Raw genomic sequence first — 18,860 nt, 5'->3', positions numbered from 1 at the left:
GATGAGAACCCCAAGAATGTCAGTAGGTACTGCCCAAGCCATCTGCTTTTAGCCTTTGTCTGGAAGGGAAGCTGAGAGAGATGGACATTCCCACCCACCCTAGCTGTTCTTGGCTTTTTCCTTTTCCTTTTCCTTTTCCTTTTCCTTTTCCTTTTCCTTTTCCTTTTCCTTTTCCTTTTCCTTTTCCTTTTCCTTTTCCTTTTCCTTTTCCTTTTCCTTTTCCTTTTCCTTTTCCTTTTCCTTTTCCTTTTCCTTTCCCTTTCCCTTTCCCTTTCCCTTTCCCTTTCCCTTTCCCTTTCCCTTTCCCTTTCCCTTTCCCTTTTCCCTTTTCCCTTTTCCCTTTTCCTTTTCCCTTTTCCTTTTCCCTCTTCCTCTTCCTCTTCCTCCTCCTCCTCCTCCTCCTCCTCCTCCTCCTCTTCCTCCTCTTCCTCCTCTTCCTCTTCCTCTTCCTCTTCTTCTTTTCTTCTTCTTTAAAAAAAAAAAGATGATTGTAGACATGTGCATATATTTCTGCACAATAAATGCATACCTTGGCAGTGCTTTTTGTGTCCACTGTTGCTAAAGAGAGTCTCCACATATTAGGTCAGAGCAATTCAAGGCATGCTAAGATATTTTTTCAGTGAGTTGAGAGCTCATTAAGCAGATGGCAGCTCCTTTTGAGAAAGAAGTGGCATATTGTTGTGCTGCAGACTTTCTTCAGGATCCAGGAAAAGAGTGCTCTGGCAAGTATTCTTCACCTGACCCATCCTTCTTCTCAAAATCTGGAATTACTTCTATGAAAAGCTACCCTGGTTTTTGACTTATGAGCAGAAAGGCATGCAGAAAGGGACTGAGCATGTTTATTTCCTTAAAATGACTTCCCAACTTCCTCAAGGCTCTGCTTGCGGAGTGAGGAGCACGAATGATGTCTGCCTTGGAGGCTTGTCTTCAGCATTGGCTGTGTTCAGAGACAAATTCACTTTCCCTCTGTAATCCTCTGGCATTTCTCTGTTCTCCAGCACCTGCCATCAAGGTCATATTTAAGTCTGAGCAGTGCCATGTGAAAGTTGAGCACACTACTCCATTTGTGAGTTCATCAGTTGGCAGCTGGACAGGTAGCTTCATCTTTCATGTAATGAGCATTGAGAATGCTTTCAATAACAATATTCATGAAAATTAAATACCCTTTTTATGAGAAAAGTTACTTATTAAGAAGTTAATAAGAAATTAATCGAGGAGTGTAATAGAATTTGTAATTGAATCTCTTTAAAGTTCACATTCCAAATTCTAGTCTAACAAGATCTGCTTAGATAGAGAAAAGTCTGCTCAGTTTGTCTTGAGCCTTGGGTACTGATGGTCCCCTGGTGTAAGAGCAGCCTCCCCAGTGTAAATATAATCTGTAGTGAGCAGACTGTGTGTTTCCAGTGCAGTCTGGCAAACCTGACCTTGCGGACAGTGGGCTAGCACCATGTTGCCTCTTGTCAGCTTGAAGAAGCTGGGGTTGAATTTGTATTGCCTGCCTGAACTAGAGGCTTAGTTACCTGGTCTTCGCTGCTGTTCTGTCTCCACTTAGCTTTTATTAGCCAGACTGAACTTTCAATATGGATTTTTGCAGTCTATGTGGACCTATATGTTGCTGCTAAACCAGAAATAGCTAAAGGCTGTGGGTGCTCTATCTCACCTTCATTTCCTGAGGCCAGTGCCTTGATCTGGGTGCTCAGCCACACGCTGCTAGTTGCTGCGCTTTCTCTGTGTCACTGGGAGTCACTCCCTAATTTCCTTTAACGATTTTCCTGGTTTGGTTATGCTGACTGTATGGGCTGTCTGCAACAACTTTCCGCCTCTAAAATTGCTACCTTTCTTTCCATAGTGATACAAGGCTTTCAAGCCTGCAGTAGGTTTTGTGGTTTAATTAATCTGTCTTTCTAATACTTACTGTGGTAAGGCTAGAAAAGCAATACACAGTGCAGATAAGGTATGAAAATGTTTAATCTCATTAATTAACAAAATACAGAGCATCCAGGTACAAATATTACTCCTCTCTAATCACTGGGGGTTGGATGAGACATATAGAGCTGAGAAAATATATCTAAGCTGTAAATGAAGGTGTAGTTCAGTGTTTTTTATTTCTTTTTTTTTTTTTTTTTTTTTTTTTTTTTTTTCCTGGCTTTAATAGCAACTTCACATCATAATTAAGAGGATGAAATTCCTGCCAGCCAAGTGCATAGTTTGGACAGATTAAAGGGAAGAGGTATGAGAAATGATAATTGCTCTGTGCTCGTCAGATTTCTATTGAAAATCTGACAGGATAATTGCAAAATATCTGCTTTGCAGAATGTCTAGGCAAATTTTTAAAGAGCTATTTAAAGTTGTTCGTTTACAGTCTGTCTGAAAAGAAAAGTTTCCCCCCCCCCCCCGTTTCGAAGTACATTGCCATCTAGATGTGTTGTATGTGTTCAAATATAGACCTTATTCTCATGTGCATGCCGGGCTGCATTCCACTGCCCACCCCCAAAGAAAATTGCCCATAATTTTTTGCATTACCCCACATGCTTCACCCACATACTCACCCTTAGCTTTCTGCCGAACATTATTTCACCTGACAGAAACTGGAACCTTGTTGCTTTCAACAGTCTGAATCATAGCCGTAGATAAATGAACTGAGAACAAATATTCCAATGGACTACACAAAAACATCTGTTTTGACTGACAGCTGAAAGTTTTTCCACTTTCAGCACGTTTTCATGTGTCATCTAATGGTTTTCCTTCACCTGCTTTTGAAACTTGGAAGTGACACTCACCAAATTGTCAATTTTCAAAGAATATTCTAAATGTAGAATATTCTAGAACTGCATTGATTTTACTGATAACTGAAAGATCCTGAAATTCTGACTTTCTGCTAAACTTCACCATATGAGATCGTTTGCCTTGCTGGGCCTGCAGAAAGATCAACAGAAGTGCTCTAGGCTCCTGGTAGGAGTTAAGGAATTAATGTTCACTTCAACCAACAGGGGGACCTGACACCAGTAGCACCCCTTTCTTGTGGGTGCCTCACTTTCCGACTCTTCCAGAGCTAGAGTTCATGCAGGCTTCTGGGGGAAGGATGTATGAAGAGAGCTAGTTAGAAATGGGTTTGTATAGCTGATGAAGTGGGGTCTAGTAAAACCAGTTGTTTCAAGTTCCTGCGATTCATCGTGTGTCATCAAGTATCATTATTATTATTATACACAGTTGAATAGGGATGACTAATCTTATAGAATCACAGAGTATCTCAAGTTGGAAGGGACCCACAAGGATCACTGAGTCTAACTCCTGGCTCTGCACAGGACCACCCAAAAATCAGACCATATTTCCAAGAGTGCTGTCCAAACGCTTCTCAAACTCATGTAGGCCTGGTGCTGTGACCGCTTCTAGCTACAAGAGCTAAGCATCCCCCTATGGAATACTCCAAGCAATACTTCATGATCCCCTGCCTTGTCGGATCGTGCAGCACATGGAGCAGTTAACCAGAGCGTGCAGTGAATTTAGTGCTTCCCAGAACTGTCAGCTACTGCACGTCAACTAAACAGCTCATGTATGCACATGGTAAATCGCTGTCTGTTCCCTGCTCCCTTTATTGGAAGGAGGTAATTGTAGCTTGCAATTTCTGCTCAAAATTCTCATGTTTAGTCTCTGGTGCCCTCAGACAGGAGCTGTGAGGTGCCTGCAGACAGGCCAGCTGGTTCTGGCAGGCAGGGCAGGCTTTGAGTAACCACCCTTCCTGGGGATGCCAAGGCTGTTGTGAGACCACATGGACACCTTTCATGTGTCGGAGCCCCTGAATTTTCTTTATGTGTCAGGAAAGAGGATGTGGGGACCCCTGGGAAGGTGACCGTGGATGAACTGCCTTGCTGTTCCGTAGCTGTAGTCAACTAACTGGTATATTTATGGGATTTCCCAGAGTGATGCTGTGGGAGCATAGTGATAAGGTTAATTATTGTAAAAATCAAAGCTTACTGCTTGTATTTTTATATAAAGATAAAGGAAGCTTTATATAACGATAAAGGAAAAAGGATGAAGGTGCTGTACATATAATTAATTCTGTATCATGTGCATCAGTACACTGGATTACCTTGTTTCACAAGAAATGCACAGCACAGATTGTGTAACAAAGCATTTCTTCCACAGAATTCTAATTTCTCTCTTGCTTCTTTTTCTTTAAACAGTTTATGAAGAACCAGAAGACCCCAGTAACAGATCGTTTTTTTCAGAAATTATCTCTTCAGTGTCAGATGTCAAATTCAGTCACAGCGGTAGATATATGCTAACAAGAGATTACCTCACTGTCAAGGTTTGGGATCTGAACATGGAAACAAAGCCTGTGGAAACATACCAGGTAGGTGTCTCCTGCTTACTGAAATGTAAAAATAGAAAAACTTCTCACTGAAGGTTTTCCCAAACTTCTCACGGCTTGGTCTGAGGAGCACATATTTAAGAGCTGCTAATCAAGATGATTAAAATCCTTGTAGTGGCATCCTTGTAGTTGCAAAAGGGCAACTTCAGCATTAGTAAAGACGTGTAACTCCTAGGGAGTCAGAGTAACTGTGGAATGGGCTCTTGAAAAAAACGATGTTTTCAGCAAGGGAAATCATCTCGTCACTTTGGCATCCGTTTTCAAATGATGTATTCCACTATTAACATTTAAAAGAAACTGAGGAAAGGATTTTGCAAATTGCTTAGCATCCTGGTCCCTCTGGGACTGCTGAGAGTTTACACCTTTGTCATTTCAAAACTTCTTTTTAAACCTTTATCTACGCATTCCTCCCTTGTGTCTAGTTCTAGAAGAGATCGTTGTTAAATCCTAACATTGCCACTGACACAGCGATTTGTGAATGCCAGACAGACACATCTGGTTGCCTGAATTCATTGTGATATTATCCAGACAAAATGCCAGTGGCTCCAGCCAGTGCTGAGCTTGTACTCTGACATCTGTTCTAGTTGGCAACAGAGGTCTGAGCTTACATTTTTAACTTTGCTTTGAAGAGGGAAAATATGTCTGTGACACAGAAAATGTTTGGTATGAAAATGCAATGAGAAAAAAATGTTAGGATGCCTGCAGAAGAGTATGCAAAGCAGGAAAAATATCATTCATCTAGCTCATACTGCTTACGCAGGGACAGTGCTGCAGTACTGATGGAGCAATCCCTGCTTTCTGTCCCCTTGTGTCTATAAAATGGCAGGTGGGGTACAGTAGTTCACAGTAGCTATTATTAAGGTTATTTTTCAAATAACATGGAAGGATACTTTAGTGGTAGAAAATGTCAAAACAACCAAAATTTGACGTCAGTAACATTGGAGGTGTTTATTAGCTAGTGTTTAGTAGACAAAGTGGGCACTGTTTTTCAGTACACCCATTGTATTTCAGTGGACACTACCCAGTGTGTCTCCTATTAGCACTGAAAAATCTGAGCCTGTGTACCTTTAAAACTACAGAATTGGTTTTGCTCTGAAAATGGCCATACTTGTAATACTAAATGTGTTAGAAATGTTGGTGTGCTGTAAAAATGGAGTGGGAGGGTAAGGGTGAGACTGTTTTATGTAACAGAGTTGTATCTCAGATTTTTAAGAATTTAGGTAATACATTATTTTATACTTATGCTAATGGATTGGGAATTCTCCCTGGAGAGGAATGGCTAGTCAAGCCAATCTGTTTGTCTTGACTTTGACATCTGCTTTTATTTCCTCATGTAGGTAGCCATGTAACAAGGTGGCTACCTTTAAATCAGTCTGACACCCAACAGTGGGGCCAATTAAAAAGTTATGTTTCTCCATGCTGAGATGCTGAAAAAAATATGATGTAAAATTTTCAGTACTGTTTATTATAGTCAGCAACTTATGAAAAACAGCAAGAAAACCTTGAAAATATAACTGTGTTCTGGTTGCTTTACTTTAACCAATGGATTTCCTTTCATTCTCAAGTACCTGTGCAGTGCCTTGACAAGTGCTGTAGCTGACTGAAGGAGACCTCAGAGCTCAGAGGCCATAGGCACAGGACTGTGTAGGATTCACACAGTCCAACTGCTTTCAGCAACCTTGAACTATGAACATATTCATAGCTGATAATAGCTTGATCCACTTTTGGCGAGGTTTATTGTGTAGGGATTTGGACTAATGTGTCACTTATCAGCACAATTCCTGATTGTGAATGTGCAGACCCAGTGAAACAGCTCCCCACATAGTCATATCGCTGTGTGATTCTGGAGCACAATATGACTAGATAATTCCAGGAAGGTCTGACCTGAAACAGTGCAATGAAAAAAAGGAGGATGCCTGGGGTGATCAGTTAGGAGTGAATTTGATTAGGATTCAGGTATTATTTATATGTGGTAAGAACAATATGTACAGACAAAGCAAATCTGAGTTTACCTTCAATCTGTAGTGGCAGATGAACGTGAAAACAAAGTGAAAATTGTTTCCTCCAGTTAGTTCTCCATAGTCTCTGAGGGTCTGAATGTGGTCAAATGTGGTAATCAAAGGGTGAACGTAGAGAGTAAGCTGATTATCCCTGGCAGCAGAGCAAGTTAGCAAGGGCAGTCAAGAAAAGGGACCTGAGACCTTAAAGAAATCAGACAACTGCAAGAGAAACTGCAAAATGCTTTTCAGTAGAGCAGGTAGAAAGGCACAGCTCTAAGCTGTGGAATCGGACGCTCCTTGCACAGGGTGTGTGCATGATGGTGGTCATGACAGATGGCTGCTGGAAATGGTGAAGGGGAAGACCTGGAAATGGCAGTCAGTGAGGCAAAGGCGATCTACTTCCTTGGCCTGCTTTACCTAGCCTTGCTACTTCTTCCAGGTCTTGGGAGCTTACAAACATAATAATGGAAAAAACTCCAGTTCTGTAACAAATTACATGGGTAACACACACCAAAAAGCTTTAAGTAAAGAGAAAATGGAAGGATTTAATTACAGGGGGTGCAAGAAACTGCATCAGTTCTCCATGTTCTGACCTTCGGAAAGTGTTCTGACCTATGGGAGTAACTGCATGTAGTTGTGAAATGTTTGAAATGTTTTATTTGCATCTACCATTTGCATATTAAGACATTATCTGTTGATATACGGCTTAGTGTTCACTCTTCCATTGCTGAAAATTTATCCATAACTAAAATGTATAGTCCTTCATAGCCTTATGTTACAAATATTCTTGATAAACTTTACAATTTTGCTTCTAAAGGTGGTTTAGTTTAAATAAAATATTAGCGAAGGGTCATTTTCCTTACTCTGGTCTTGGTAGAAGTTGCTAGCAGAAATGTTTAAGCCCTCAGGCCAGAGGAAGATGCTGAGCATGTAATGAAAGGACCACAGTCAGGAAACCCTAATTCAGGTGGTGCTGAGCAGGAACAATCTGCTAGGACACAACAGCCGGTACCTCTGTAGCCAGAGCTCAGTAATGCTGTTGGCTGTCCCACTGGTGTGTGTGCTCCTAGAAGTCATCCACACAGCTTGGTGTCACAGTTTCCACAACAGCTAGAAGAAAACATCAGGAATGAAAGTGCGTTAGTAAATTCTCCTGTGCAGGGATTTTCTAGCTCATTATTTCCCTGCGAAATTAAAGCAATCATCCAGAAGGAAAACTAATCAAATCCAGCAAAGGGATGGAACAGTTTGCATGAGATTTGTCTCTTCCTGATAACCCTTGCTCAGCAGAGGTATATGTATATAGCCCAGAGGAGAGGTCTTCTACTGGTTAATCTCACTATTCAAGTAGATATGTGAAAATTTACAATTTTGTTCTTAAGTCTTAGCCAAATATGAAGTATCCTTGGGCTAAATTAGTGTTATAATTTGCAGTCTATGCATCTGCAACCTTATACAGGATTATGCTTCCGAAATACCTTACCCAAATGTATGTGTTACCATACACTACAGGTCCTTTTAATAGAGCCAGGTTCTTTCTGCTGCAAGAAGTGATAATCCACTTATCTTGGAATATGACATTTTTGTTACAATTTAAATTAGATTTCTTGCACATTAATTAGCACATCTAGGGTATCAGCTGGTGAAACGTCTTTGGGAATTAGGCTAGCATTGAGAAAATCACCCAAGCAAGAAACAAGTGTGTTGAGGAGGGGTGGTCTGCAGCCTGCTGAGTGAGGTATGCTGCGTGCCTTCCTGCAGCAATAATTCTGTAACACCTGGTTAATTGGGTTGGGGGATGATGCAGATAGCTTCTTTAGAGTTTAAACACAGTACCTGCTGCAAAGTTACCAATCTGTGCAGCATATTTCGAAAGCGAACGTGGGAGACAAAGCAGAGATCGAGGGATTGGTTTGGGAGTTTTGTTTTGCTTTGTTTCATGAATAACAGCAGTTGTTTTCTACAAAACAGGTCCATGATTACCTTAGGAGCAAGTTGTGTTCCCTCTATGAAAATGACTGCATCTTTGACAAGTTTGAATGTGCATGGAATGGATCAGACAGGTAATCCACCCTTACGTACATCATTGTCTTCATTTAGCAAAAGCACTCCCATATGATAGAGAACAATCAGAAAATAAAGTATTATATGTGGTTATTTTCCACATAAATTTATAACCCTACATATCAGTGTTGAGGCTGATAAAAGGTGTGTGGATATTGGTGCAGCTGGGTCTCCAACCTTCTTGTTGATCTTGGTTCTCATGCCTTAGGGGAAAAAAACTTCAAATTCAGTCCTTTTTTCACCAAAACTGTAAGTAGGCTGCAAGAATTAATTAAAATGAATGCTGCTAATTTAATTTACACTGCCCCACCAATGCACTAAGGAGGCTTGTGTGATCCTGTGTTTACACAGGAGCTACTTCAGACACACAGTTCATTTACTAGAAATGGGGAGAGGGGACAGGCAGTCACAGGCACTCACTGATGCTCTGACACCTTCCCCCTGATTCTTCCAATGCCTACCCCCTGTCAGAGCAGCCCCTTTCCTTATATTTACCCAAGATATCCAAGACATGGTATCTTGTTGGATATTTTCATGAGAGATACTAGCACAACGAGTGAGAGAGGGGATTAAATTTGCCAGTACCCTAATCCTAGCAAATAGAGGTGGTACTTTGGGGAACAGGAATATTGCATGGGAAGAACTGAGCAGCCTAGAGGACCAAGACAATAAAAATGGATGAAATCCAAGAGTATGATGCAAGGTGAGGATTTTAGTTGACAAAAACCACAAACCTTCATCTTATCAGTTGGAAACAACTCACAGGGGCATTCATACACTAGGTGGCTGTGGAAAGGATTAGCTGACTACAGGATGCATGTGAAAGAGAGCACATGAGCCAATTTGAATGGCACACAGTGACTCCAGTCTCTGCAGAGTTTGAAGCCAAGCAGCAAGTGCAGCTGATCAGTTTGGCACTCACAGAGAGCCTGGAACTATGCCTTCAACTCACTTAGCCTCGCATTTGGGAAAAACAGTCCATCTCATTGCATGTGAAACAGGTCTGCCCCCCCAGGCTGCGCAAGGACTGTGAGACAGGGTGTGGGGCAGCTGTGACAAAGGCAAATGTGATCCTTGGGTGGGCAAGACTGGGATATCCAACAGAGAGGGGAGCAGTGCTGATGTTGTGTTGGGATCTTACTGAAGGACCTTTGGACTACAGTTGCACATTTGTTTTCCCTCATATTCAAGATAGATGAGCTAATCAGGCAAATGGACAGCTGCTCTGAAGAGAGGAGGGGAAGAATTTGTTTTGGATCAGCCTGGCAAAAGAGGAGCCAAGATTATACTTGCTTCTGTTACATACATCAAGGAGGTATATGTAGGGAGGAAGAGGATCTGGCTGAGCTAAATGCTAATGGTAATAGCACAGGGGTGATTACTGCTTGGGCCTACATGGGGCCAACTTGGTAGTTTGCTCCTACTGGAAATACCAAAATAAAAGCCTTTCTTGAAAATACATGTGAGGCTGATCCCTGCCTAAACCTGGCACTAAAGAACCACGGAATCAAATCGTTCAGATATTTTGAAACTTCAACTCTCAGAGGATTTCATGTCCTTTCAGACCGTTTTGTTTTTCCTTAGTGGGAATTCCCAATGTGTCGTGCAGGATGGGCAGCTACATGTTCACAGGCTTAGGGTCTTTCTCTTGTAGTTGAATGAAGTACTGCCATCCACACTGACAAGTGAGACCACTATCCAGATAGTTGGTAATAATAGAAAATTTATTCAGTATCAGGATTTAAAATGAGTGTAATATTTTAGTTCCTACTTGACAGATCAGAAAGATCGACATAGTGAGTAATTATTAAGTGGGAGCCTTACACCGTGAGAGCTTAATTTGTTGTACTGCCCAAGCGTCGGGGGGTTGTTAGTCTTGCACAATTACCAGATCTGTCACTAAGCACAACACACTGCTCTTGATTGTAAGAAACTGTTGAGTGGAGTAGCTGGCAACATTTGACAAAGGATAAGGGCTCACTTTAATTTAGTTTTCTTTGTAAGAGTCAAATATATCAGCACTGATGTTCATCTCTTGAGGTGAGGAAATTCGTGTTCACTGTTCTGAGCTTCTTGCTTCTGTGCTTGACAAGTATTTTATTGTTTTGCTACACACTGCAAGATTATTTTGGTTTTGGTGGATTGTGATTTAAATTATATTTGGGTACCAGTAACCCTTAAAGAACAGTTCATTTTAATAGTAAAGTCACTTCATGTGGTCCTTCCGGTATGTATTTTTAAAAAAGACCTACTGCGAAAGGTAAGCAATAACCATTAACAACAGTACTCATAAGAGATGCTGTACTATAACATTTATAACAGTAATTCATATACATAACACTAGTAATTGCATTTCTAAACTTGGTATTTTTATCTTTTGCAGACTTTAAAGTTACAATGACAAATTAAAGTGACAGGATTGTTCGGTTAAAAATGAAAGCGTGTTTATTATTTAGCAGAAAATACTTCTTATTAATGTTGTCATTATTAAGGAGTTAATCTAGGCTATGATAGAACCCGATGGTGAGGCCATTTACAAAAAAAAATCAATGTATGTGGGCTCTGATTAGAACGTGATTGATGCTCAGTTACTCCAATGAACAGGAACTAATACGATCAGACAGACCCTATCTCATTTGCTGAAGGGCACATTAATCACTAGGTACTTGGGCAGGAACTGTGGTCAGGGAGGGAGTCAAGCAGGGGTCTTACAGTAATTCAGGCAGATGAGCACATATTATCTATGGTGGAGTACATTACACTAAAATTATGTCATCTTTGTTATGTATACATCTTTATGTGACTATGGAGAATGCGTGAGCTCGGCTTTGTACACCAATTGCATTTAGTCCTTCCATTCACTTCCAAAGTCAAGTTTTTCAATAAGGACCCACAAAACCCTTCTCGGTGCCAACCATACCCCTTCTGTATTTCAGTTTTACCTCAAAACTTAGCACTTACAGAGCTGTTGGCATGTTACAGAAGAACCAAGTAAAAGAAAAGTGTAGTATATTCTACATGGTAGTAAATGAATACCTTAATTACTATCTTTTTTTTTTTTTTTTTTTTTTTTTTTTTTTTTTTTAAGATTTCAAATGAATGGGTGTATGGGAACCTTCCAGGGAGGCTTCTGAATGCCATTGTGATAAGTGATATGCTGTAAGCAGATGAATGAAGTCACGTACAGCTGTTCAGTCAGCCCTTTCCTACTGAACTGTCAGTCATCCCAGTGAAAACCCGTCAGCCTTCACTCCAATCAGGCGGGATTGGCAGGTCCCAGTGCACCAAACGTTAACCATTTATTCCCGTCTGGCAGCACGCTCCGTGCTGGGGAGCTAGAAGATATCATTTCGCTATCAAGGCTCAGCACATCAAATATTAGCTTGGAAGGACTCTGGAATCCCTGTTCTTATTTCCAGTGTTATCCCAGCCAACTGTCTCAGGGTGTTGCAGTTCTGACTCTCAAGCTTTTCCATCACATATCCCCAGTGAGTTTAAAGAAGCTCCTTTAGGATGTGAGGTCAGTTGCTCCACTCAATGCAGGATACAGTAAAACTGCCCAGGGTCCCTACAGACCCACCCCATAATGACTAGTCTAGTGGTGAAAGGAAACTTGTTTGCAGCAGTGCTCCTTCCTTTCCCTTCATTGTAATAAATCTCATTATTTATTCCCATGAAGAATATTTTGAAGAGTTTTCCTGGGACAAATCCTTTCTTCTCATAAGATCGAATGATTGCCACAAAAAGGTCTTTCGGGCTTTGCGTGGTAGTCTCAGAAGACTGCAGATGTGCTATTCTGCGCTTGCAGGTGTGGTATTGAGTTCTTGCAAATGTAGGGCTCAAAGGGTAACTGGAGAGGGGGTTTCAGGTCAGAGAAACGTCCCCTTCCTGTGCTCCTGTGCAGAGACTTACTGCAAGGTCTGGAGACAGAGGTACCCCTGTCCTCAGTGACTGTTACACCCAATGAAATTTCAAAGCCTAATCAATATTGTGGAAGAAAATTGCACTGCAGTTTAGTGTAAGTGTTGAAGGCCTATTCAGATACTCTTGAGGTTGGTGGAATAGGAAATGTGTTGACCTTCCAATAGAAGCAGGATGTTTAAGAAAGGAAAGCTATGCACCAAAATATTGAAAGGCAGATGTTTTATGATATCAAGGTGCTTAAAGATGCTGAAGACATCAGTAGTTGCTACGGTGCTGCTGTAGACCCTAAAACTCTGGCCCTAAATGAAACCCTAGAGGAACAACTACTGGTGTCACGCAAAATAAAATAGTTCTCTGTAGGTAAATGTCTGCCCGTTTAGGTCTGTGTATTCTTCTTGCACTGCAAGTGGGAGGAACTTTTAGTCTCAAGTCCTTTGCTCCAGAAAATTGTACAGATGGGGATTTGGTTATTACTATTTTTTTAAACAATAGAGTTTACCTGAAATATTACTGGCTACTGGATCAGCAGGGTATGGGTGAAGAAACCGCTGCCCAGTGGGCACTGGTTTAAGAGGCAGCAGTTAGTGTTGTGCTGATTTGAAGCAGTCCCTCCTGCTGCAATGGGCTCCAGTTCCTGGGATTTTGTGCTAAGGTCCTCAGGCCCTGTGCTCTGAGTGCCCAGCTGTCCTGCTTTCAGTTAGGACAGAGAAACCAGGACACCAGCTCAAAAGCAGATTACACACATGTTGCACACAAAAGTGTCTTTTACAGCCCATGGCAAGAATTCATGTGGAACAGATGAGCAGTTGGGCATCTCCCTCCCTGCACCCCCTGGTGAGCTGGTAGGCTTTGTATGGCCAGACAGGCTCTGCTGATCTCCTAGCACCCTGACACTTCTGGGGCCACTGCTACCAATCTTCTGCCAGATTCAAGGGCACAGGAACCACTCATTTGTACCTGCTGAGAGAGGAAATCTGCCCATCTGCTGCTTTGTTCAGCCTGCAGCCCAAAGGAGAAGGCACGGGTAGCAGCCCAAAGCCCCTGAGAGCTGAGCAAGCTGTCTGTGAGGGTAAGCTGGAGACAGTGGGAGATGGCAAGGGATGAGTGAGCAGTGAGACCCCCAGGAGTAACATGAAGAGCAAAGAGGAAGGAAAAAGGAACAAACAAAGGGAAAAGACAAAAACAAGCAAAAGAGACAGGAGGGAACTGGAAGCTGAGAGCAAAGCTGGGGAGGACACATCACTGGCAGGGAGAAGCAGGATAAAGGGAAATGGAAGAGAGGGGAATAAGAGGATGTGGAAAAGAAAAGATGGGGAAAGAAAACCTAACTGCAAAGTGTGTAAAGACTGCAATTTTGTGATTAGAAGGGGAGAAATAGAAAGAGAGAACAAAAAGGCAACTAGGGAGGGAGTGAGCAGAAAAGTCAATATAATGAAAGTAGGATTGGATTCCACTGGATTTTTTTCCTTCCTCCTTTACCTCCTGTAAGAAGAATACATTTGGTCTGCTTTTAAAGGAAAAAATAACGGGTAAGGCTTTGGGCACCAGTGACCCAGGGCTGTGGGACTTAAGCATGGCAGTGAGATACCTCAGATTGCCTCCTTGGTAAGGAAAAATGCCAGAGTGTCAGTGCAGGCTGTAAGAATTACTCACAGCTAATGTTGTCGTGTGTGTGTGTGTGCATGTGGCTCTTTTTTTTTTTTTTTTATATCTTTCTGCCTGTGGCTGTGGTGGTTTGCATGGAGTGCAAATTTACTCCTGCCTGAGCCATCAGTCCACTGCTCCTCAGGGGCCACTGCTGTGTGTTTTGAGCCCCAAACACCCCTGCCCAGGTGAGGTGGGACTCTGCCCATGCTTTGGAGCAAAATTCAAGGAGTTGAGGCAGAACTTTTTGGGGCTGCTGCCTTACACACCCATGAGTTTGTGTGGGGAGCTTTGGGTGGAGAGGGCTTTGGTTTCTTGAACCAGCATGGGGTACAGGCACTTGTAGCACTGCTGTGCCCAGCACACAGTCTAGAAATACAGGGTAGGCACTTCCTAGACTCAGCTACCATTTTAATTCTTGTACATATATATATTTATAATCCTCCTTATCACATACATTCCATTATTGCATGTTATATTTTCCTGAACAGGAATAAATTGCAGGGTTACAGCTAGTTCTTGCTCTCATTTATTGTTATTTTAAGCGGCAGGTGAGGTTATAATCCATCTGGGTTTGTGATCTCGAACACAAACGGGCACTTTCTCATTTACATAATGCTATTTTTTACTGAGCCATTAAACTACAGAAAAACAGGGCCAGCATGAAAAGTAGTCATCTACATATGTTAAAAAAAGCCCTGCAATAAATCCAACCGAAGGAAACAGACTTTTAAAAATATGTGAGTTGAAGAAATTAAAAAGCAAATGGACTGTAAAAGCAGCTTTACTGCAAGCAAAACCTAAAAAAAGATTTTTTGACAGGCACTTCTTTGTGCAGTTGGTGCATTGGTACATTGCCTGCATGAAAACTGCTCCCCAATGGCGCCTGCCTGCATCTGGTGCAGGCTCCTTATTCCCGGGGGCAGCCGGGTCCCAGCCAGCACAGCTCTGCAGCCCATGGCATGTGGTGCCCTGCTCTAGGAGCCTGTTTCAAAATTTTGCCTGAAGGGGGGGGGAAAGAAAAGAACAAACCAACCAACCATACCACAGTACTGTCAGCATTGCTAATTGTGTGTGTTGGTGCTGAGGTATAGAGTCACCTCTGCTGCTTCGTGTTGTGATCAACTGTTGTAGCAGGAGCCCTAATGACAAGACACAGTGATTTGGAAGGAGTGAAGCATTAGATTTACTGCTGTTGATTCAATTTCTGAACTGGGCACTAATCTTGATCAATAGGCTTTCTGCATCTTCTGGGGTTCGTTTTATCAAGCTGTCATACCAACTTTTTTTTTTTTAAAAAAAAAAAAAAAAAAGCATGCGAGGTTGTTTGTGTGGGCTTAACGAGCAGAAGTATGCCAGGCCTTTGCAAGTGGGGAAGCTGAGGGAAAAAAATCTCTGCAGACAGCCCTGCTGCAGTGAGCCTGGGCTGGCTGTAACCACCTATGGGCCCTGCCTCTCCCAGCCACACTTGGCTTGGCAGCAGAGCAGGAGAAGAAGCCCTTGAGCAAGCGGAAGGCTGTGTGCCACCAACTAACACCAGGGCAGGGGGGAGCTGCCAGTCCTGCTGGTGACTCTGTGCACATCCAGCTCCCCTGAGCCAGTCACCCTAAGGAGTCCCCGAAGGAGCAGAGCAGCTGCCGTTCAGTAGCGGCAGTGCAACCGCAGTTAGCTCCACAGCTTCGTTGGTGGGTTTGGGGTATATCTCTCATTGGTATTACAGCAGCTACTGATGGCCCCAGGTGTGATCAAGGCAATGCTGGCTGGGTCTGTGCATGTAGTGTTAGACAGCTTCTGAATGCAGGGGCACCATCTCTCACCAGCTAGCATGACCAGCAGAGAGCACACGGTTTATGACTCTGACTTCTCCCATCGTTCATATGCAGCTGCCTCAGGGCCAGCCCGCAGCTCTGTGCAGCTCCCCCCAGGTGGGATACCACAGCCAAACGCTCCAGCAATGCGGCTGTCAGCTGCGATGGAGATGAGTTTATTAAATGCAAGGCACGTGACATACGCTCTATTGTGTACCAGAAAGGCAAATATTTACTGGTTGCCCAAGTCTTTCTTAAAATAGAAAGCTTCTTCCATAGAGACCTGACAGTTCAGGGTGGGTTCCTCTTCTGAAATGGGAGCACAGAAATTCACTAAATTCACTGTATTTGGGGCTGGGATGGGAAAGATGAGAGGAGTGTGGCCCTAGACTCAGATAGGGAAAAAGTTTGCAGAGGATGAGCTCTTGAACAAGGCTCTAAGATCCATGATTATGCTAATCCAATAACCTGAGGGCCATGGATGAAATCCTGAATTCATTAAAGTCAGTGACAAAATATGCCCCCCTGGGGAATGGGGAATGAAGCAACTGGAAATTCATTATTTCAAGCTACAAGCTGATTAATGGGGTAATTTTTATACAGGGTGAGGTATGCTTTTGTCCCTTTCTCCCAGCCTCAGAAATATATCCTGACTTGATGCTTCAGTCAAACTTTATACAGAAGATAAAAGAATCCTATTTATCAATATATTTATTTTTAAGAAGTGTATTTAGATACAAATTTTAATAGTGCCTACACTTTCTAACAGGTCTATGGCTTTGAAAGGAAAAGGGTTTATTCTGAAAAGAAATTTACTTCTGCAAAGCTCTTTTTTTTTCCTTTAAGAGTGTTTCTGGAATCATGGTAATCTCAGCTGTCAAAAAAGGTAAGGCTCTGGAGAAAGAAAAAAGCCTGGAACTATGACCCTTTAAAGCTTGTAAAGAGCTGGAGGGTAATTAAAAAGAACTTAGGTGAACGTGTCACTTTTACTGTCCTGTGAAGTCAGTCTCATGATGTCAGGGCCCTGACATGATTTTTTGTGTGAATGCTTATGGAAGCCAGTTCTGGGGTAACTGGAAATTTAATTGAATACATTGGAAGCAGGAAAATCCCACGCTTTGTACTGTTTCTGGAACCAGAAGCCATCTTATTCTAAGGTCAATGTTCAGCTGTCTCCATCCATTCACGTCAGTAGACTTCCCCCAGCCTGCTGTTTAATCATGTCTTTTTTCCCTCTCTCTCCCCAGTGTCATCATGACAGGTGCATATAACAACTTTTTCCGAATGTTTGACCGAAACACCAAGCGGGATGTTACCTTGGAGGCATCCCGAGAGAGCAGCAAACCACGAGCCATCCTTAAGCCCCGGAGAGTCTGCGTCGGTGGCAAACGGAGGAAAGACGACATCAGTGTTGACAGTTTGGACTTTACGAAGAAGATCTTGCACACGGCGTGGCACCCAACCGAGAACATCATTGCTATAGCAGCGACAAACAATCTGTACATATTTCAGGATAAAGTGAACTCAGAAATGCACTAGATTTATCAATATCCCTCTCTACTTACAAACCAGCCTCTTGAGAATTGTAGAAGGATGTGATCCTCACAAAAATTGTGGCTTCTGTGGTGGGATTTGTAGGTTGCATCCTTTCACCCCTCAGCCTGTATCATTATCGGTGGCGAGCCAACTATTTTCCATCACTGCAACTGTATAAGTAAAAGGCACGACTGCAAATCCAGCACTGTGGTCTGTATCGGTTCCTTTACCAAACAGGGGTGTTTATTTATTTGGGGAGTGTTCCTGAGGAGGGCTGGGACTCCTCAACTCCTGACACTCCTTTTGAGGGTCTCAGTGGTTCACAGGACCATGCTGTTCTGGTGCACTGCCTGCTTTTGCAGTCCACGGCATTTACCACATTGTTAGAGCTTTTTGCTTTATTTTATTTTACTCTTTTTAAGTAACATTTCTGTCTTTCAATCAAGCCAAGCCTGTTTGTGAGTGGATGAACGAATAGCTGCATCCCTTTAGGCCACATGGCATGGTGGAAGGGCCTCCAAAAGTCCTGCTGGTGGAAGGCTGTCCTGTCTCACCTGCCTCATTCCCTTCTCTACACCATCTATTCAGTATTTATTCACATTACCAACTGTGTGCTTTAACTTCCCGAGTGAATAAGTGACAGACTGATAGAGCTAGCCAGCTTATTTTGAGAAGTTCATTCTCCATCAATCTCTTTGCTCTGTTTAAAACAATAATTAGCATCCTCACCAGGTGGAGGACTATTTAAGACCTTGGTATTACTATTCCACGGGGACTAGCTGTTTAAACACAGCCTAGCAGAGTTAATACATAAACCCACACCATTGTCTGGGGGTTGGAGTTCTGGAAGTCTTGGCTAAAAATGCTGTCCTTGAAGGCAAATTTCAGCTTTAGTGGAAGCAAAGTCGCATCACTTCAATACACCTCAGAAAATCCCTTGTTAGCTATTTACAGCATAATTATTTTCATCCCGGCATTTGGGGAACACAGACAATGCCACAATCTCTGTCACTATAAAATAAAGGTACTGTGAGATGTAGCATTGCTCAGTGAATTTTAAAGTCCACTGCTAGATGACAAAGGTATTTCTGGAAAAACAGAAAAACACAAAACCTCCAAACCAAACCTGCTTCCACATAAATACATTTCTGTGAGATCTAGCTCTAAGAGAGATCTATCACTATTTCCAAATGAATAGTGATGTAATGGCAAATGAAAGTACAAGGAATTGATGTACCTCATTTGGGAAGCATATGGGAAAAGCGTAGTGGGCAGGAAGTCCTCTTCATCCAGGGAAAAAAAATCGTTGGCCTCCCTAATAGTTCTGGCAGAAAAACTGATATCCCAAAGGATTTCTTCTAAAATCATGAATACAAGAGCACAACTGAGATGACCTGTTAATCTGCCCATATTAAAACTCCTCAGAAAAAAAAAAAAATAATAATAAAAAAATCTCTAAGCCATTATGCACTGATTTCTATGGTGAGTGGAGAATGTACTGATAAAGAGATC

The 18,860-nt window shown here is 42.3% G+C and overlaps 1 protein-coding gene across 1 annotated transcript in view; it reads left to right on the top strand.

Annotated features, from left to right (window-relative positions):
* The window catches only part of PPP2R2C (protein phosphatase 2 regulatory subunit Bgamma), a gene marked incomplete at both ends in the record, with an annotated part of 131,588 nt that extends 114,237 nt beyond the window's left edge, over positions 1-17,351 (top strand). The window contains 3 exon segments of the mRNA XM_084285814.1: positions 4,185-4,354; positions 8,344-8,435; positions 17,060-17,351. Coding sequence (XP_084141940.1) covers positions 4,185-4,354; positions 8,344-8,435; positions 17,060-17,351 — 554 coding nt within the window.
* Positions 17,352-18,860: the final 1,509 nt, after the last annotated feature.

This window comes from Netta rufina (genome assembly GCF_964035555.1).
Source record: "Netta rufina genome assembly, chromosome: 4".
Classification (NCBI taxonomy): Eukaryota; Metazoa; Chordata; class Aves; order Anseriformes; family Anatidae; genus Netta; species Netta rufina.
The sequence above is the reverse complement of the archived record's forward strand: the minus strand, read 5'-3'. Positions and strand labels throughout refer to the sequence as shown.